At 30.7% G+C, this 22,666-nt stretch overlaps 1 protein-coding gene across 2 annotated transcripts in view; it reads left to right on the forward strand.

The window, feature by feature from the left end:
• Phf14 (PHD finger protein 14) overlaps positions 1–22,666 on the forward strand; it is a 186,574-nt gene that overhangs the window by 45,951 nt on the left and 117,957 nt on the right. For both annotated transcript variants that reach the window (XM_027926462.2, XM_027926463.2), the window contains exons 7-14: positions 2,932–3,069; positions 10,593–10,739; positions 11,323–11,593; positions 11,896–12,002; positions 13,077–13,172; positions 15,096–15,199; positions 17,093–17,224; positions 21,385–21,553. In XM_027926462.2, coding sequence (XP_027782263.1) covers positions 2,932–3,069; positions 10,593–10,739; positions 11,323–11,593; positions 11,896–12,002; positions 13,077–13,172; positions 15,096–15,199; positions 17,093–17,224; positions 21,385–21,553 — 1,164 coding nt within the window. The remainder of the gene's footprint in view (positions 1–2,931; positions 3,070–10,592; positions 10,740–11,322; positions 11,594–11,895; positions 12,003–13,076; positions 13,173–15,095; positions 15,200–17,092; positions 17,225–21,384; positions 21,554–22,666) is intronic.

Raw genomic sequence — 22,666 nt, forward strand, 5'->3', positions numbered from 1 at the left:
TCACTTAACCAAAGCAGAGTTTCTCTCTTATTATTTTTAGGTATAATTATCACAGATTCATTAGAATTCTAATTATTAGTAACTTTAGTTTCTAGTAAAAGCTAGGAAGTGAGCAATTGTGATTGCCTGTCACATGTCAACATTCTTCAGCTTAACCCTCATAATTTCTAGAACCACATGCTTCTAGAAATTTTAAAATCTGCTAAAATTTTAAAATCTGCTTCTAGAAATTATGAGTGTCATTTTTCAATGTGGCATAGCACATGTTTACTAAGAGACCCACATCTTTATAGTTTCTTCATACGAAAAGCCAAAAATGGATAAATTCATGTTTGTCAATTAATATTTTAGTATTTTATCTTGTCCGGAAATGATCTAGTTTCCTTTTTGAAAATGATCTAAATATTCTGTGAATATTCATCATTTAACTTCAAGGTTATAAGTTACCAAAGAGATTTGTGAACCATTTTTAAATTGATAGATTATTGACATCAAACAGTGATAGTCGTATTCAAGTTATTTGCCTGTTAGCTATCTTTACAGGCAGCCTTCAGGAAAGCAAGGATCCTGAAATGTTAAATACATGCAATTTTTGTTTTCCTGCTGTGCTTTAACTTACTGATAGTTGCTAAAAGACTTTTGCCTTCTGTAAGGAATCTTTTAGAGAAGTAGTTTTTGATTCATTTATCTTTTAGATTTTTTTTTATATTGATCAGTAACAACATCTCATTGTTTTTGAGTCTTTTTGGATCATTACTTTTCTAACACATCTTGCTAGTGAATAATTTTGTCAAGATTACTGTAATTATAAATTGTCCTTAATAAGGAAAACACACATATTTTTCCAAATATACATAGGTTCTAGGCTTGTTATTTTTGTAAATAGAATTAGCTGGTATCTCAATTTGACTCCCAGACTCCTTAGATTCAGAACCCATTTTCAGAAGGTACCTAACTGAGACCTTAACTGAACCTATTATTTATTGTATTCAATCCGGTCCTGGATCCAGTTTGATTAAAGAAATCCCTAAAGTTAGAGAGGTTAAAAACTCATTTGCAGAGCCTGAATCTGAGAGGAATTCACCTACAACCTCCAGTTACAAAGAGAGCAGCAGACATGCTGGTCTGATCTTTACCTGGTTACTCATTCTTTCTGGGGATTGCTAAAGGTTTCCTTTGGATCCCACTTCAGATAATAAAAATAATTAAAAATCTCTGGATATAAGTTTCACCTGGTATATTTGAGCATTAAAAGATTTATGAATTAGGCAGCAGTAAAAACTGGAAGAGGTTCAGAGGGCTTTGTTTTAGCAGTAATAGCTCCAGGCTTAATGCAGAAGCAGAAGAGTTACTTAATGGATTATAGCCATGCTTACCTATAGAGACGTGGATGAGGTCTAGTAGAAAGCCCCAAGTTATATATAACTAAAGTTTAGTTTTCCTTTGTGAGTGGCTGAAACTCTGTTTTTTAAAGTCAGATTGTTTACAAGGAATTCCTCTAAATTTCTGTTTGCTTATGTGAGGATTTGGGATACAGAAACAACAGGAGCTTAATGATCTCTTGCTTATTTTGCTTTAAGAAAGTATCATTGAAAAATGGAATTGAAAATTATGTACAATCTAGCTTATAGATAAAATCGAACCCATTGTTGTTCACATCTATATCCAGAACCTTGTTCTTATTGTTTTTACTCATTGCTAATGTTTATCCTGGTGCTGTCTACCCATTGAGTAGTCACTATTATAGTTTTCAAACAGTATCTACGGTCTGATGAAACTTTATTTTTATTTTTGCATGTTTCCCTCATATTTTAGTTTACTTAGAATATATACCCTGAACACTTCTTTGTCTATTGGCAGTCTTTCATGGTTTAGTACTTTTTTTTTTTTTTTTTTTTTTAGTACTGGGGATTGAACGCAGGGGTACTTAACCACTGATCCACATCCTCAGCCCTTTTTAAAATTTTATTGAGAGACAGGTTCTTAACTGAGTTGCTAAGGGCCTTGCTGTGTTGCTGAAGCTGGGTTTGAACTCATGATCCTCCTGCCTCAGCCTCCTGAGCCCCTAGGATTACTAGTGTGCACCACTGTGCCTGGCTTAGCAGGTTTTTTAAAATGAAGATTTATGTTACTAGAGCAATTCATATTTCGAGACTAGACTCTTTTGTTAAGATAGTTAAAAGGATAAAAAATAAATTTAATTGGAGGATTTTTAACAATTTAGCAGTTTATACTTTTCTTTTTATGGTTTTTCCTCTTTATATATAAATAATGTAAATAATTTTCTGTGTTGTGTATCACTATCATTTTTCACCAGCTTTTTAAATCTAAAATTACATTTAGTTCTTTTAAAAGTGTTTTTAAAAATGCATCATTTGTTTGCTTGCATTAGTTTTTTTTTTGATGAATAGTCTCTTAATTATTTTTATTTTTCAAGCAAGATTCTGTTAAAAGTTAGTATAGGTTAATGGTGGACTTTGAAGTAAGATTGTCTTGGTTTGAAGCATGACTCCCAATTATTTTTTTTGTTATATGGGCAGGTGAGTGAACCCATCTCTACCTTAATTTTCCTATGAGTAATAGAGGAGTAATTATAACTCACTCCTTCAATATAATAGTTGTGTTAAGTGATTATATATATTAATATATGTAAAGTGCTTAGAATAGTGCCTGGAACATATTAAGTGCTCATCTTAATTGTTAATTGTTATCATTATATTATTGTTATTTAAGTTGTATTTTGATTTATTAAAACTGTATAGAGAATTACCTTTTTTTATAAACTCCTGGCTTGCTTACAGTTATGACTTGTGTTGGTACTCTGTTGGTTTACTATTAATATTTCTTTAGCATTTAGCATTTCAAATGAGAAGTATCTTTGTTTTAGAAATATTTTTTTGCTGTGAGAATTTTCCTATTGTTCTTTTGTAGGAATGTAGCTTTTGTGAAGATCCTCGTTTTGCTAGAACTGGAGTTTGCATTAGCTGTGATGCAGGGATGTGCAGAGCTTATTTTCATGTGACCTGTGCCCAGAAGGAAGGTCTGCTTTCAGAGGCAGCAGCAGAAGAGGTTCGTTAATTTAAATTGTAGGTGGTGAATGTATTCATAATACATAATTCTCATGACTCTGTTATGTTCTATAACAAGATACAAAACAAAAGAAATTTGAAAATTTATTAAAATCTTTCTTACATCACTATTCTAAACTTTAAGAGTAAATATCTGAGTTTTGTTAATCTTAAAACTAGTTAGACTTTTGGGAAACATTAAAATTTTTATGGTGAGATCTAACAGATAACATGATACACAATCCCAGGTGTTTTAAAGCATCAAAATGCCAGCATATTTTATACAAGAGTCTGCAAATATATTTGGGTAATTATCTCCTTGGTGTGTTATTATCTTTTTACCAATACTTTTAATTCCATTGTATTCCTTAAAGGTTTACTGGCATTGGATTAGGCAATTATTTGTTTTTGAAGGGTATTTTGGGAACATCTTAAGATTCTTTCAAGGAGTGTGAGATTGAAACTATGTTTACAACAATATGAAACCATTATTTGCTTTTTTAAAATCTGCATTTTCATGAGTAGTAGAGATTTCCAGAGAGTACTCACAGCATAGCAAAATAGCATCATAAATATTGAAACAGTTTTGAGAATCCAGTTATCTTTTTTTATGTCATCCATTTAGACATTAAAAAGAATTACAAAAGTAAAAAAAAAAAACAGTGCCTCTTCTCATTAAATTTTTTGTGTAAGTTATAGTGATTTTAATAAAATATGTATTTATGATAAGAGGCTTTTAAGATTAAATTCATGAACATTAAAAAATTTCTCAGTTTTAATTTATAATAACTATCTAAATGTATAACTCATAAACTTTGGGGGTCTGCAATAATTTTCAAGTGGTACAGAGTCCTTAGAGCAGGTCCAGTTGATTTTTTTTTTTTAATATGGGTATTGATTGAATGTTTATTTAGTAATTTTTATGATGTAGTCATGATAGCTCTACAGTAATATGTAAACCTGTTTTTGTTATGTTCCTTCTTTTATTAGATGAATTTTCAATATCAAAAATATATGCTTGGCTTTTGTATTAGTACTTTTCTTTCATAGCCAGGAAACAAATACAGATAATCTGATGAAGAAAGTTTATTGAAAAAATGTGAGGAATATATTTCTATTTTATTTTTATTTAAGTGGATCTTATAGGAACATTTTATTTTTAATACATATATATCTGTCTTAATTCCAAGCTCTGATTCTGAGGAGTGTACCTTGATTAATTGGTGAAGGATACTGGATGAACATAGTATTTTCACAGCTATTGGGTACAACAGAGTTGTGATTCTACATTTGGGTTGTGTGAATTAGTCATGGCTATCACCCTAGATGATGGAAAGAAGTTTAGAAATATATAGTGCAGTATAAGTAAGACTCAGAGTACCAGATAAATTCCCAGTGAATACTAGTATCAGAGAATCTGTTTAAGCTTAGTTGTATACTGGAAAGTTGAGCTTTGTAGTTAGGACAATTCTTTTGTAGTCATTCTTTTCAGACTTATTGAGTGCAGAACCTTTTATATTATGGTGGTATTATACTTTGCAGTGAGCCATATATAGTCCTTTTTGGAAAGAGAAAAGGTCTTGAAGGAAGTGATTTAAAACATATTTACATTTGTTTTTGGTTTGTGTTCTACAGAGAACTGGAAAATAATAAAGGTTTCTCAAAAGTGTTTTAAAAAAGTCAAGACTTTAAATTAATATCAATAAGATTTGCTTTTGATAGTAATATTTCTGTTAAAATGAAAGTCATGATTGTACATTGTTATAGATCTGTACATTGGGATTCATGGAATGTAATAATATTTTTTAATTAAGAAACATTTTAGGACCAGAGGTGGAGTTCCTTGTTAGAGTGCTTGCTAAGCATGCATGAAACCCTGGGTTCCATTTCTAGCATCACAATGAAAATAAAAAAGGAAAGAAGAAAAAGAAACATTTCAAATTAGAATGGATATATTGCTTGTAAGCGTATCTTGCCTTCTATATCAGTTTTATATTTCCTTTGGCTTTTCCGGGAAGCAGTTTTATTTCTAAAGACTTATCAAGTTGGATTTCTTACTTTTTCTATGGCAGTTTTATACAGGCAATTAAACAAAGGTTGAAAAAATAGTATGAATACCTCAGGTTCATCTGATGATATTATACACCTTAACACACTTTTTATGACTTTTCATAGCCTTCTGCCACAGTGCTTTATCACAGTGGTGAGGAAACATTTGAAGTCTTTATTCTTTTCGATCCACTTTGTAAATATTTCAGATTATTTTAGAATAGTTAAACCAGGTTATGACACAACCTGTGTTACTGAAAGCTGTTGAAACCATGTTATGACACATGTTATTTTAAAAACTGTGCTCTAGCACAGGTTTAGTTGTGAAGACTGGCATTTCTGTCATAATACTCTGTAGTTAGTCTTAACTTATGGTACCATGTAGTTAGTTTTAAAGTTACCTGTATTCCAACTAAACCTATATAATAATTTCTTCTGTGATTAAAATACAATTTTACTACTATTGATCAGTGTTGTACTGCTACCTAAAAAATTTTTCTTTGAAGCAGTATAAGATTATTTGTAGGTTTTATTGATTTTCCCCGCAAACTTTGAAGACATTCATGAATTAAATTTTTAGGGCTTGACTTTAACTGCTGAACTGGTACCTTAATATGGCTAGGAGAACTAGAATTGGTAGGAATGAACTCTTGGTGCAGTTTAAAGTGAAAGGTAGAATTGGATATTTTAAAAGTGTTTTACAATTATTGATTCACACACATTTGGTATGAATGATATGTCAGCTTTTAATAAGCCTAATTCCTAACACTTTTTTTTTTTTTGTAAAATCTGATGCCAAAGGTTAATTTTGTTCTCCTGGATAAACCTTATTTGCTACATTATTATTATTTTTTTAAGATAAAAGGTAAATACATTTTATAAGAAATATAATTTAAAATATACTAAGTTGCTTAATATAAATTTAGATTCAATTTACTCTGGTTGCAGACAGTAATTTTATGCAAATAATAAGAGTGGTTTAAGAATTGATAAAATAGGTCTGGAGATATAGCTTAGTGGGAGAATGCTTGCCTAGTATGTATGAGGCATTGGATTTGGTCCCCAACACTGAAAAAAAAAATGGATGAAATATTTCACCTGTAATTAACCATGTATGGAGGCACCCCACAGAATGGGAGAAAATATTTCAAATTATGTATCTGATAAAGGATCACTATCCAGATTATGTAGAAAACTCTTAAAACTTTTGACACCACCACCAATAACCCCCCAAAAAACTTATTAAAAAATAGGCAAAGGAGTTTAATAGATATTCTTCAAATCAGTGAAAAGATGCTCAATGTTACTGATCCTTAGGGAAAGCCAAACCCCAGTGAGGTGTACCACCTCACACATCTGAATGCCTACTATCAAAATAATGATAGAAAGTAACAAGCACAAGTGTTGGTGAGGGCATGAAAAAATATTAAAACCCTTGAATCCTCTTGCTGGGAATATTAAATGGTATAGCTCCTATGGAAAAAAGCATAGCAGATCCTCAAAAAATTAGAAATATAATTATCGTGTGATCAGCAACCCTGTTCTGGGTATAAATCTAAAAGAATTGAAAATAGGGTCTTGAAGAGACATTTACACATGTATGTTAATTGCAGCATTATTTATAATAGGTGAAAGCAATTGGAATGTTCATTCATAAAATAGTAAAGAAAATGTAACTTTAAAAAGGAAGGAAATCCTTTAATCTCCCATAAATGGATGAATTTTAGGACATTATGTTTCATTAAATAAAGCCAGTTACAGAAAGACAAACTATATGATTCTGTGTGATTCTTTATATAGCATCATAGTCATAGAGACATAAAGTAGAATGGTGGTTGCCAGAGGCTAGGAGAGAAAGGAATGGAAAAATGTTGTTTATAATCTAGAATTTCAGTTTTACAAGATAAAAAGAATTACCGAGGTGAATGGTAATGATGGTTACAAAACATTATGAATGTATTTAATACTTCTGAACTGTGTGCTCAAAAATGATTAAATGATAAATATTATCCTAGGTTTTTTTCTTTTAACTTTTTCTTTATTTATGTTACTTGTCATTAGTTATACATGACAGTGGAATGTATTTTGACATTATACATATATGGAGTATAACTTCTCATTCTTCTGCTTCTACATGATGTAGAATTATGTTGGTTGTGTAATCATATATATACATAAGAAAGTAATATCTAATTCATTCTACCATCTTTCCTATTCTCATTCCCCCTCCCTTCCCTTCATTTCCCTTTGTCTAATCCAAAGTACTTCTCGAAGAGACTTCCCTGCCTCCCTGGCCCCTTATTGTGAGTTAGCATCCACAAATCAGAGAGAATAGTCTATGTTTTTTGAGGACTGTCTTATTTCACTTAGCATGATAGTCTCCAGTTACATCCATTAAATGAAGTGTCAAATTGCTATAATTTCATTTCTCTTTATGGCTGAATAGTAGTATTCTGTTGTGTATGTATACCACAATTTATTTATCCATTCATCTGTTGAAGGGCACGTAGGTTGGTTCCATAGTAATAGCTATTGTGAATTGTGCTGCTATGAACATTGATGGGCTGAGTCACTAATTAATTAATTAATTAATTAATGCTAATTTTAAGCCCTATGGGTATAAACCAAGGAGTAGGATAACTGGGTCAAATGGTGGTTCTGTTTCAAGTTTTCTGAGGAATCTCCATATGGCTTTCCAGAGTGGTTGCACCAATTTGCACCCCACCAGCAATGTGTGAATACCTCTGTATTTAATAAAAATGCCAGTATTTTTTGTTACTTGTATTCTTGATAATTGCCATTCTGACTGGTGAAATGAAATCTCAGTGTATTTTTAATTTGCATTTGTCTAACTGCTAGAGATGTTGAATATTTTTTCATATATTTGTTAACTGATCATATTCTTCTTCTGTGAAGTGCCTGTACAATTCCTTTGCCCATTTATTAATTGAGTTATTTGCATTTTTGTGTTAAGTTTTTTGAGTTCATATCTACCTATCTATCTATCTATATCTAAATATATCTATCTCCTGGAGATTAGTTTTCCACATGAGTATTTTATCTCTTTAGTAAATTCTGTATTGTAGTAAAAAAAGATAAATATTATGTATTCTTTAAATTTTTTTTAGTAGTAAATGGACACACACATTTATTTTATTTGTTTAATTTTATAATGTGGTGCTGAGGATCGAATCCCATGCCTCATACATACCAGGCGAGTGCTAAAACCCCAGCCCTCTTTTGTGTTTTTCTACAATAAAAAATTGAAAAAAAATTTGAGCCATAAGATTTAGGGAAAAATGACCAAGTGATGAATACCACATGCGGAAATGTACCTTCATAATTAAGTTTGAGTACAGTACAGATAGATACTTTTTTTTTTTTTTTTTTGGTACCAGGGATTGAACTCAGAGGCATTCAACCACTGAGCCATATCCTCAGCCCATTTTGTATTTTATTTAGATACAGGGTCTCATTGAGTTGCTCAGCACCTCACCATTGCTGAGGCTGGTTTTGAACTCCATCCTACTGCCTCAGCCTCCCGAGTGGCTGGGGTTACAGGAGTGCGCTACCATGCCCAGCTCAAGGACAGATAGTTATTATCCATGTGAAAGATATTCACAAAGAAACATTGGTTACCTTCAGTTTTTATATAGCTATGATTTTGTATATGGTATAGGTCAAAATATGCGTATTTTCAGATTCATTTTTCTCTTTTAGTGTCAAGATCCCAGATATGTAGACATTGAATTTACATTAAAAACTTTTCATCTATAAAAAATGTTAGAAATTTCAAGTATTGGCATAAGAAATTAACAATACTTGCCCCCAAATAGTTTTTTTGTTTTGGTCTTTATTATCTGGATATTTCAGATTTAAGGACAAAACTCTTTAAGAACTAAACTGTAACCATAGAATAAATAACTACCCATAAAATTTCATCAAGGTTACTGCAGGTGTTGCTTATGTTTCTCTTGCCTTTAGTTACTTATTAATACATTTAATGTCATGTGTGGAACATATTTGTCCAGTTTATATGTTAGTCCAGAAATATAACTTGACAAGCACTTATGGATAGAAATACAAATGTTGGTCAACTTCGGATGATGTTTTCTCCTGGTAAACCCATCATAAGTTCAAAGTCTCCTAAGGTTTTCGAATTTAGTGCCCCTAACCTTGTACATTCATAGTTTAGCAGCATAATACACTATAGAATTTGAGTTGTGTACTCTTCTGATCTCCTGGCTGATTGGGAGCTGTGACTCATTGCTACTGCCCAGCATCTCAAGAGTGTTGTACCATGTATCATTGGCCTGGGAAAAGATCAAAATTCAGAATCTGAGGTAGTTTCTACTCAATGTGTATCATTCAGTAGAAATGACTTTTACATCATTATAAAATGGAAAAATTATAAATTGAACTATTATAAGTTGTGGATTGTATATGCAGACACTATTTAATATATTTTTTAATTTTTTTTGTTGTAATAGATGGACAGAATACTTTTTATTTTATTTATTTTTTTATGTGGTGCTGCTGAGGATTGAACCCAGTGCCTCACACAGGGTAGGCAAGCACTGTGCCAGAGCTACAGCCCCAGCCCCCACTATTTAATATTCATGTTCTAAAATTCAATTGTGTTAGCTTTCCTTTACTAAGACAAATACCTCAACTTCTAAAGGGAAAGGTTTATTTTGGCTCATGGATTTATTGATAACAGTTCCCAAATATTATTATTATTATTTTTTTGATGCTGGGGATTGAACCCAGGGCCTTGTGCATGCAAGGCAAGCACTCTACCAACTGTGCTATATCCCCAGCCCAGCAGTCCCTACATATTTTTTATTGATAGGGTCTTGCCTTCTTAATCTGTTTTTGTACTGGGTAAGATCTGCCTACACAAACCATGTAGAAATTGTCCACTTAATCTGTGCTGATTAGTCCTATATTGCTGATTAGTCCTAAATTGGCATTTGTTGTTTAATAGTGTTAATCTATATATTTTAGCTTTAATATTTATTGATAGTTTCTACCTAAATGTATTAAAATCTTTTTTGTTTTAAACTGTTTTTTTTTTGTAAAGAATATACAATATACCCAATTTGATTTCAGTATTTTTAAATCCATAAGGCCCTCTATTTTATTTTTTTTTTGGTGTTTGGGATTAAACCCAGGTTCTCGTGTATGCAAGGCAGGTGCTCTCAAACTAATACCTCCAGTCCTCCATAAGGCCCTTTAAAGAAAAAAAATGTTATTTCAAGTCAGTAATTTGAAGTTGACATAGTAATTTGAAATTGGATTAAGTTCTAAAGCAGTAATCTTTATCATGATGTATGAAAATGACTTCCACAATTTATTACAGAAGTAACCAACACTAGGAGATTCTTCAAAAAGGTAGTATTGTTCTTTTGTGTTTTTTTTTTTAATGACCCATTGGAGAAAACTATTCATTTTCCCCTCTTTTTTAAAAAATAGGATATAGCAGATCCATTTTTTGCTTATTGTAAGCAACATGCAGATAGATTAGACAGAAAGTGGAAGAGAAAAAACTACTTGGCTCTACAGTCCTACTGTAAAATGTCTTTGCAAGAGAGAGAGAAACAACTGTCACCAGAAGCACAGGTATGGGAATCATGCCAAAGTCATTTTGTTCCTTTTAAGATTAAGGATTTCAGATCTTGCGCATGTTTGCCAATGATATGTAAAGTATAATTTTGAAATTCATTTATTGAAGTGGTTTGTGATTTAAAGTAAAATGGTGAGTAGAGTTTGTTATTGAAGATTCTGCTCCTCATCTAGTCAACAAAGCAGCCATTTATAAAGTATATTTCCAAAGAAGAGTGTGGCAAAAATTATTCTATCAGTACAATTTCTTTTTTTTTTCAATTCAGTTCTAATGTTCATTTATGCATAGGATTTGATCAGTTTGCCCATTATTTATAACATATTTTTGGGTACATTAAGTAAATCTGTGGAAATTATTGCCGTAATTGAGAAGCTTCAGGACAGTATTTATTCGGTGAAAATTCAGTTTATTTTAATCTCAGAATAAGGCTATACTTTAAGGACCACTGATACATATAATTTACCTCAAGTAGGAGTTTTAGTTATCTTTACTTTCTTTAAGTGTAAAAGTTAAAATCAAAAGGAGTATGTTCTATTTTTTTTTTTTAACTTTTAAAATTTGTGTACATTTCTTTTACAGGCAAGGATCAATGCCCGGCTTCAGCAATATCGTGCCAAGGCAGAACTGGCTCGATCCACTAGACCCCAGGCATGGGTTCCAAGGGAAAAATTGCCTAGACCACTCACTAGTAGTGCTTCAGCTATTCGTAAACTGATGCGGAAAGCAGAACTAATGGGGATCAGTACAGATATTTTTCCAGTGGACAATTCAGATACTAGTTCTAGTGTGGATGGAAGGAGAAAACATAAGCAACCAGCTCTCACTGCTGATTTTGTGAATTATTATTTTGGTCAGTATAGACAATGATAATGCACATTTTTACTGAGAAAAATATGCTAATGCAAGTATTTTATGCTATTAATTTTTAGAAACTCATTAGCCATGTTACTATATCAAAATAAAGGCATGTTTTTTTTCCTAAGTGGTATATGTTTGTAAAAATCTAGGTTCATGTTCTTTTCTATATACTTAAAAGTGTTTAAATAATGCAGGTTTATGTGATCATCTCTATAGCTAGTTTCTTTCTTTGTGTATTTTTTATACCAGTTTTTACTTTCTACTAAAGTAAAATTGGATATTTAATTTAAATAGAGAGAAATATGCGCATGATTCAAATACAGGAAAATATGGCTGAACAAAAGAATATAAAGGATAAATTAGAGAATGAGCAAGAAAAGCTTCATGTGGAATATAATAAGGTAAGTTGGCTCCAAAACACATAGCAGAGTATCATAGATCTTATGATTTCTTTTGTGATTCTGTAGGAATTCCATATATGTCTCGTTTTTGAGATTCTAGAGCTTTGAGGCTCTTCTCCCCTTCAGTACATTTATTATCATCACTCTCTCACTGAGTAGTTTCTATGTGCCAGGCATAATTCTGATCTTTTTATATATACCAACTCATTTGCTTCTTACCTTAATTTTGTAGCATAGATAATGATTATTGCTAACATTTTCAGGGAGGAAACTGAGTCCTGAAAAGTTTAGGTAATTTGCCCAGGCTCACATAGTAGTAGTAGTCAAGTCCTAGAGTTGGAGTTCATGCATCTGACTTCATTCCTTATTCCTAACATGCACACAGTATCACTATAGAGCTTCTCTAGTTTGTAGAAAAATTTGAAACTTATTTTTAAATTATTGTTTTTACCTTGAGTTGTATTGTAACATAACTTTTTATATGGAAATACTTTTCAATTTAAATTTTCAGTGTACGTTTCATTCTGATGAGGAGAGAAATAATATATATAAAAACAAAATGTGGCTAGTGTCAGGTACTTAGTAACATAAGCAAATAAAACTAGTATTAACTTATTGTTGGAGAACATTTCAAGTGAATTTAAAAAATAATAAAAGTAAGTTTTAGTGGTCAGCCAGCCACTGTAGTAACAAGATTTGGTTAGACTCGGAAGACCTGGGGATTCTTGGTAGTTCTGTGATCTTAGCCAGTTTACAAAGTCCTGTGATTCTTAGCTTGATCATGGCGAAAATGATAGAAATATGTCTTGTTGGAAGCAAGGATTAATTAGCAGAGTATTGTAAAATTATATAACAAACTATAATGAAATATATAACTGTGTGTCATCATAAGACAAGAATGCTTACATTCTGTTGATGTTTGTAATTAATTGGATAGCCTTGTCTCTCAGAGGTATTATGACTTGAATATTTTTAAAATATATGGAATTTAAATGTAGATATTGCATATTTATTGATAAATTATTTAAATTCCTACATAAGGAATTTTACTAATTTGACTTACTCACTTTGTAGCTATGTGAATCATTAGAAGAACTACAAAATCTGAATGGAAAACTTCGAAGTGAAGGGCAAGGAATTTGGGCCTTACTAGGCAGAATCACAGGGCAGGTTAGTTTCTTTCCAATTGCTTTCTTCAATTCTTATGCACTCTGATTTTCAAAGACTAGGTTTCTGACATGACTGTCACTTCACTAACTGAAGAATTTTCTTTGATCAGAGTCTCATCCTCTTGGATAATGATTTCTGCCTGAAATACATCTAAAGCATTGGAAGCTGCATACTGAAACCTGTAGCTTAATTTCGTTGTTTCAACTGCTATCTTGCTTGCAAAAATTTTTCAGTTGCTCAAACTGATTGACCTGTCATTTATTGATGAACTAAGATTTGAAGCATGAGTTCTGCCACATTCTTTTTTATACCACCTTCTTTTAAAATAAGTTTTGGATTTTTTGCCATATTTTTTCTTTTATGTTCTTGTGTTATATTCAGTTCTTTATTTTATTTGGATATAAAAATTTAAATGTAAAAAGAAACTGCAGAGAGTCATTTTCATGTTAATTTGCTTTTGAGCTGTGTAAAGGATAGTTTTTCAAACTTAAGTGTAGTTTTTCCCCTTCAACAGTAGCTATTATTGTAGTTGTAAAAAAAAGTCCTTTATCCTCAAATACTTTTAGCCTGTTAAAGTTCTTGGTGTTGAAAAAAAATATTGCTAAATGAAATTTTTTAAATGCCATTTTTAGTACCATGTAAATAATTAATAAGTTAAGATTTTTTTCGAATAATTTAAGAGATATTTTTAAGGATGATTAAGAACCAGTACTTCTAATATAAAAGTAGTTTTAGGACTGGGGATGAAGCTCAGTGGTAGAGTGCTTGCTTAGCATGTGGGAAGGACCTGGTTTCAAACCCTAGTACTACCAAAAAAAAATAAAAAAGTTTTATTTGTGGAGAATTTTTTTGAAAAAATATATTTTTTCATTAATTTTTTAAGATATTTACAAAGAGTCAAATTTATCACATAATTTGTGTAGATGTATTATTTAATGAACTAATTCATTCTGATTTTTATTGTTTCATGCTAGCTTTTTTGTGAACAGAATATTCGTGGTATAATCAAGTATAATCAAGAATAATTTATTTTTAAAGATGAGAATGAGGAATTGGCTCTGAAAGAACTAATCTTTATTCCTGATGATAGATTGTTGGTGGGTTTTTGAAGATTATGGTGTGTTTTTGTATTTGATATTTAGAGAAGGTAATGTTGAGCGCAAAGCTTTAGTTTATTTACCTAGTTGCCATTACATTTTGGCTGGAATTGCAAGTTTGTCTCAAAAGAACCTCCTATTCAATGTAAAAAATTATTCACTATAAAAGACATTTTTATTTATTAAATGACTTTCCATAGAGGCTTACAAATTTCCTTGTGCAAATATACTATGCAAAACTGAAATAGAATTTGTTTGTACTGTTTGCCTGAGACTTTTTTTTTCCAGTTGGCTGAGCAGATGTGGACCCACCGGGCCACTAAGAAATGATTTTGATAGATGGTTGCTGTCTGAGAAGCCAGCATTCTACAGATTAGTAGAAACCCAAAGAGAATCTCATACACTTTTGTTGGAGAATTTGGTCCAATAAGATAATTTTTCTAATTAACCTATGGAGCACCAATATTGTTGGGATGTTGAGGAAAATAAACGGCCTCGATATTTTTTTTTGTCAAGTGAATTATGTTATTTTTTTTAAACCTCCTATACACTATCCTCATCTTTCACTTTTTCAATATAAAGTAATTTAATTTTCATAATGTTTTAATATACCACTGAAAATGGATGAAAGTATGTAATTATAGGTTTCTAATAGAAGTGATTGTTAGACAAAAACTTATTTCTTTTTGCCAATGTAATAGCTGGTAAAGCAGATTTCCCCTCACTATCCTAGTACATTTAGTTGGCTCCAGTGGCATATAGAGGAAAATGTTGCTTTATATTTCATCTTTAAAACAACATATACTGCATTTGTTCAAATCAATAGAAGTTGAACATACCAGCAATTTTGAGAGCACCCAAGGAGAGAAAACCAAGTAAAAAAGAAGGAGGCACACAAAAGACATCTACTCTTCCTACAGTACTTTATAGGTAAGTAATGAAATTATAATAGAATAATGTTTTATATTTTTTTAACTAATATTTGTAAAAAATACTTCAAATATTTGAGTGAATCATCTCCATACAATAATTTAAATTAAATGCATATGAAGTTCATTTGATCAAAGATGATTTCAAGGTTCAATGATAAGAGACTTTTATTTCTTTTAATGAGATAAAGGACTTTTTATATCTTTTAAGTAATTGGGGATATATCTGTATAAGCTCTATGTAAGTGAGTTCTATTTGGGGAATTGGAAAGATGCTTTGAAAATGTGATTATGGTTTAAATAATTAAAGCAACACACTTAATAAATGGACATTTACAGTTTATTTTACTTGAATGAATTGTGAAGTTTTGTGTTTTTAAATAGTTATAGATATCATGTAGTGTGAATCTACTGTCTTTGTAGGGAGTGGATAATGAAGATAAATTTTAATTTTGAGGCTATCTGTACTCTTTTTGATCAGTTGCAATAATTTTGTTTCCAGAATATTTTTGTTCTTTACTTTTTATGTTCAATATTTTTACCATGTTCACCATTATATAATAATTTTACATAGTCAAGACTTCTATTTCTAAATTGGGTACAGTCTCACTTTTTTTGGTGTAATTTAGATTGATAAGTGAGAGCAGTTTAGAAAATGCTGTTGTTTATATGTGTGTATATGCATACAGGTGTCCATACACATAGATATATACCTATACCTGTGTATGTTGTGTATACACGTCTATATAAGTACATAAATGTGCTTCTCATAATGTCTTTCTTAGAAATAGAACAGTAGCAACAGTATCAGTCTCCATAACTATTTTCAATTCTTTATTGGAGACTTTCTCCACAGGTAATAGCAAATAATTTCCTTGAAATATGGAAACGGTCCTCTGTTGTCTTAATGTATAATATAAGCATAAGCATGTAATCGTTATGGCTTTCCCAAACATAGCTGGTTCATTTGAAACCATCATACTTCTGACTTTAATGACTACATGTCATTTTTGTTTTAGAGTATATTTTATATTATTTTTCTTTTTAATTCTGAGATCAAGTACTAGTTTTGGCTTTTCTTTTGCCTTCTTCCCTTAGGAGTATTAAGAAAGAACTGAAACATTATTATTTCTTTTATTTTTTCTATGAATGAATGGTTCTTTTAGGTTCTTAACAACTTTTTCTTCACTCTGTACATTCCCAATATAAATTAAAAAATATACACTAAATTTTCAGGTCATGCTGCTTGTATTCTCAGAAGTAAATTACCTTTTCTACAAGAAAAATTAGATTCCTGAAAAACAAACAAACAAAAACAATAAAGTCTAAATATAAGTAACAACAATTGTAAAACCCTTAATATTTGTAGTGCATATTAGTTGATATTTTTTAGGACTCAAAATCTGATCCTGAAAAGAGACTTAACTTAAACATTTAGCTTATTTATATAATTCTGGCTCTTAGCAAGGTTTATAATGGTTGAAAGTAAACTGAATATGTTTGTGAAGTAATTTCTTTGTGGTTTTAGAGAAGTTTTTGAAAATTATAAAATTCTTTTATTTCAAAATTAGTTTCTATAGAAAAGTTAAACCAACATTAAATAGTCTTTAAGTAATAATTAAAATTAAATGATGTTGAGAATAAATAAGCTTATGTGCTATTTTGAAAGGCTTGACTCATTTAGGTTTATACCAGATCCAAGCTATTTTTTAACATTCTCAAAAGTATTTAGAACTAACAGTTACTGACATTATAAAAAGACCTGTGCTACTAATAAAATATCTTCTCATAACAGAACAAATATTTTGTTAATCAATATGAAAATTTAAAATATGTTATAATTTGTTTCACTATGACAGTTAATCTAATTCTTATTTTCTGACTTTATTCACAGTTGTGGAATTTGTAAGAAGAACCATGATCAACATCTTCTTTTGCTGTGTGATACTTGCAAACTCCATTACCATCTTGGATGTCTGGATCCTCCTCTTACAAGGATGCCAAGAAAGACCAAAAACAGTTATTGGTGAGTTAAGTGGAGGAGAGCTAGATGTTGAAGCCAGTTTACTTTTTATTTCAGCTCTATAAGATAGGAAATACTTTATCATGCATAACATAAAGTCTTTCACACATTTTTTAAAATCAATATTTTCATAAATAATTGTTATATGGTATCACATGAATAAAACTGTTTTAACAGTCTTTGAGAAATGAATTTTCAGTTAATTTTGGCTATTTTCTGATCAGTAGTGGATTCTTATTTGAGGTGTGAATTCTGTCTGGTGTGTTTATAATTTTCTTTTAATTTATTGTTAGAAGTTTCTCAAATGAATTATTTTTATTTTGAAATTGAATTAATTTATCAAAATTTGCCTCCATATACATGCATTTGTTTGGAATTAGTATCTTATTTCTGAATTAGTGCCACCAATACTTCTGTTATTATTTATGCTAGTTAAATTAAGTTCAGCCAGCCATTCTTTGGAAATCTAGATCATTTGACATATGGTTTTGAATTTTTTTTCATTTATTTGATCCTATTGAATCACTATGGATGTTTGATAAAAGCTTATAATGAGTTTTATTCTTTCCTTAAGTCCAAGAGAGAGTAATGTTCAAATTTTTAAGACTGACTTATATAAAGGATAATAAAAGGAAAGAAAAACTTTTGAATGAACATGAGTGTTCTTTTTAAACAAAATACTTTTCCAGTTTTAGAAAAGACCAAACCCCAAATCCTCAAATTGTTATCAGTTCAAAAAGTTTTGTGTGTTCCTCAAACACATTTAAGTGTGTTTCATCTCTTCAGGACTCTTGTGTTCATTTTATTAGGAAGTTGTAGCTGTGCTCTGGAGGTTAGTATCTATGTTGTAGAAAAACTGCAACGATTGCAACTACTCATATTTCCCCATTCCATATTCTTTGATGCCATGTTAGTAGTCTGAAATTTCCGTGGTTGGAGTATTCATATTCATATCACAGACGCTTTAAATTAAAGCTTTCCCCCCAGAGAGCCCTTTGTTGGACATTTACTAGTATATCACTGACTGATTGTTGCTTTAGTCCCTACCTAATTCTTACTAATTCTTTTATTAGACAAAGGTTCCTGTTACTGTTCCCTTATTTGGTAACTGTGACCCAGTGTTTGGCTTAATCCCTTACTTGATTTTTCATTATTTATAATTTTCAAATTCATTTTAGTTAATTGACTTTTTCCTTAGGTTATTTTTAATACTTTGCATGGAAATATAAAATTTTATGACTCTAATAGAATGTATTAAGTAAAAAATTAAGTAAGAATATAGAGGACTGGGCTAGAGTTGTGGCTCAGTATTGGAGCACTTGCCTCGCACCTGTGAGGTACTGGGTTTGATCCTCAGCACCACATAAAAATAAATAAATAAAGATATTCTGTCCATTTACAACTATATATATATATATGGAGTGGGGAGGACTAAAGTGAATTTAGATAATTTCAAGGATAATAGCAATATAGGGGATTATTTAAAGAAACCAAGTGATGATTTTTCCTCAAAATATCATTTGATTGCATCACACAGTATTATACATCACACAGTATTGGCTGTGGCTTTATTGTAGGTTTTTATTTCTTCAGATTTAATATATGGATTCTTACAGCAAAGATGCTTTTGTATCTTAAAGGATATATGATACATCATGTGTGTATATATATATATATATATATATATATATATATACACACACACACACAAGATACAAGGAGATATAACTATATCTCTCTCTCTCTCTCTGTGTGTGTGTGTGTGTGTGTGTGTATATATATATATATATATATATATAGAGAGAGAGAGAGAGAGAGAGAGAGAGAGAGAGAGAGAGAGAGACCGACCGACCATGGAGTTTCATAGGAAGACTGGGAAGAAGTCATGTCCATTTGTGTAGATGCTATGTGTAACACAAATCATGCGGCACTTGTCTTGAAATAGGAATGGATTCATTAAGCATTGGCAGTTATAAAACTCTTGATTTTCTGAATTGATCAGTGTTTTCTATTATCTGGGTACTCTGAGGATAATTTCCTTGTCATCCAAAAGGGATTATAATTCTTAGTGGGAATGTTTGGAATGAGCATAATTAAACAACGTCCCAATGAATAATGGCCACGAAAAGAAAAAGAGAAAATATTTTAGTTAAAAAAAAAGCAATTCAGACAAAATCATATTTGTTTTTATACCTCAGGGACTCATGTATTTAAAAATGAATTAGAACTATATGAGAAATTTGGCTAAATTTCATGCAACTGATTGAAATGTGCATTCAGCATTAAGGTTATGTATTTTAAGGATATAAAAGCAAGCAATTGGTCCTTATTTATAATATAATTTAATATATTTTATAAATATATCAGTTTAAATGGTTGTGGAATTAATTATTTATTAGTAAGATCTAAGATCTACAATTCTATGAAGTTTTCATTTGGATAGATACAGAAACAATTGTGTATTTTTTGTTGTCTTTTTATTTTGGTGGTAATTTGTGAGTCTAAGGAGTAAAGAGCTTCATTGCTCTAGCAATAGATAATAAGAATTTTCTCAGTAACACATGATAAAGTATGTCTTTATTCTCTCATTGGCAGTTTTTTTGTTTTAATTTTTGGTGGCCAATTATACTTAAAAAATAAATATTTTAAAATGTTTAAGTTAATACTTAATATTGTTTGGCTTTTTGGCAATTAATGTTTTTGCATTAAAAAATCAAATAAACTGCGATTCAGAATTTAAAGCTGTCACTTTTAAAGCTAAATATTAGCTTAAGCTGAGTGTGGTGTTGCACACCTGGGATCTAGGAAACTCTGATAGCAGAGGTAGGAGGATTACAAGTTCAAGGCCAGCATCAGTAACTAAGGGAGGCCCCCTAAGCAATTTATTTATTTTGAGACCTTGTCTCCAAAGAAAAATTAAACCATAAAATAGGGCTGGGATATTGCTCAGTGATTAAACACACCTGGGCTCAATCACCAATACCAAAGAAAAAAGTCCCCAACTATTAGTTTAATACTAAGTTTACAGTATTAATGAAGGGGAGATATAAATTTTGATGGAGCATAAATTGAGACATCTTTGAAAATATTTGATGAATTATAAATTACATTTAATGATACTAATATAAACATGTAAATATATGATTTTATGTATTATAACCATATTTATAAAGAGAATACTACTACAATTTTAGAATTTTATAAAATTATTTTCTGATCATTTTTTTAAGTTTGAAGAAAATACATGAATAAAAATTTACTTTTAACAACTGGTTTTAAGTTTTTGAAGTGGGCTTTCTTAATTGACAACATAAAAACTTGCAGCAATCATTGACTAGTTTTCTGTGTTTCAGGTGTTAATCACTAGACACGTGGCTATTAAAATTAAATGAATTAAAATGTAAATTTAAAATTCAGTTTCTCATATAATGGCTACTATTCTGGAATGTGGAGATGGATAATTCTAGCATCATGAAAAGTTCTACTGGATAGTCTAGGCTAGATCTAAGTTTCACACTCAGTTATCTTCTAATGCTGTATAGCATTAGAAGAGAACCATTTATGAAGCATTACAAATGCTTCATAAATGGTGCTTTAACAAATTCCTTTTGTAGGCAAATTTATATTTCTTCTATTAGAGGTAGCATAGGCCACCAACGAAAATGACCATTTATATTTGTTCAACTTTTCTTAGACCATATTTCTATTGTTTTTTTTTATATATTCAACACAACTTGTCATTAACTATAATTAAAAAGCTATGATAATTGAGGCATGAAGTAGAGTCAGGGTCCAGGAAGAATTGTGATTTTTTAGATGTTATAGTATATGTCACTTAAGAAAAGTTTTGATTTCCCAAGGGAAATTGCCATTTTAACCAGTGTTGAATCTCTTAGGTTGGTTCATTTAGACATATAACATTGTTGTGTGTTTTCTTATGATACTTACAAGTGTACATGTAAATTGTTATATACCTGAGTCATGATACTCATTCTGAGAGGAATACATGTGTTTCTGTATGTTTAGTCTTACCACACTCCCTTATGTGTATATATTTTTCACATATACCTGGATTTTGTTCTTTTAGAATCTATAGCTAAAGCTAAAAGATGACAAATATATTATTATTTACTTAATTAATTTATGTTTCTAAATTTATGTAGGCAGTGCTCAGAATGTGACCAGGCGGGGAGCAGTGACATGGAAGCAGACATGGCCATGGAAACTTTACCGGATGGGACCAAACGATCAAGGAGGCAGATTAAGGAACCAGTGAAATTTGTTCCACAGGATGTGCCACCAGAACCCAAGAAGATTCCAATAAGAAATACGGTAATTTATTACTTATTTAATCATAATCATAATATGTTATAGCTGAAAGTTAAGAGGCAAAGAAAAGACAAAGTATAAGTATATTCTTGAGGGGTCAAAGAAAGATTATCACTTGGTTATTTTTAAGAATTTGTTTTCTGTGTTATGAAATATGCCATATTTGCTTGAGACTTTGTAGTTAATGTGCTCAGTTGAAAGTATAATAATAAGGAATTATATCCACCACTCAGCTTCAAAGAGAATAATATCAAAACTTTGAATGTCCCCTGTAAATCTTTGGCAATCTCATCCCCTACTATCTAGCCCAGAGGTCACCTCTTCCTCTAACTTCATATTTCTCATTCTCTAATTTTTTAAAATATATTTCAAACCTATTTACTCACAATAATACATATTGTTTAGTCTTTCAGGTTTTAAATTTTGTGTTATTGGAGTCAAACTTCTTCTGTAGTTTGATATTTTTTCCAACATGTCAATTTAATTCATAAATACTGATCCATATAGTTGTAGTTTACTTCACTAATATATAGTTATTCTATTGAACAGCTATTCTAATGTATATCTATTCTAATGAATAGACTATTATTGAGTTTTTCCTTTGTCATGTTTCCATGCTTTTCTATTATTAATGGTTTGGTATAAATATTTTTGTTAATGTTTCTTGCAGAATGGTAACGGAGTTAGGGTATGTACTAAAGTGTAGATTCGCTGAATTATAGACTATCTGTATCTTTAATTTTAGTAGATAATGACATGTTTTCCACACCAGTTTACACATACCAGCGATGGCTAATGTTTTTTTTTGGTTTGTAAACTTGTTCAATGTTTTAATGTTTTCCAAAGTAAAGAATGGGGAAAAAAAAGTATATTGTCATTTAAATTACATTTTTCTAAATACCAGTAATTCTGAGCATCTATTATAGGTATATCAGTTGTATTTCCTCTTCTGAGAAATCTGTAGGCAAGTCTTTTGGCTTTTTTTTTTTTTTTTTCTGAGGCTAAGATTTAAAGAATTTCCTGTAGAAAGTTTGTTTCTATTTCCAGGCTTCTTTACCAACCTGAGACAAAGTAAAAGTTTGATGTGTGTGGGTATTTTCCATTACATCTGTAGAA

Source organism: Marmota flaviventris, chromosome 1 (genome assembly GCF_047511675.1).
Source record: "Marmota flaviventris isolate mMarFla1 chromosome 1, mMarFla1.hap1, whole genome shotgun sequence".
NCBI lineage: Eukaryota > Metazoa > Chordata > Mammalia > Rodentia > Sciuridae > Marmota > Marmota flaviventris.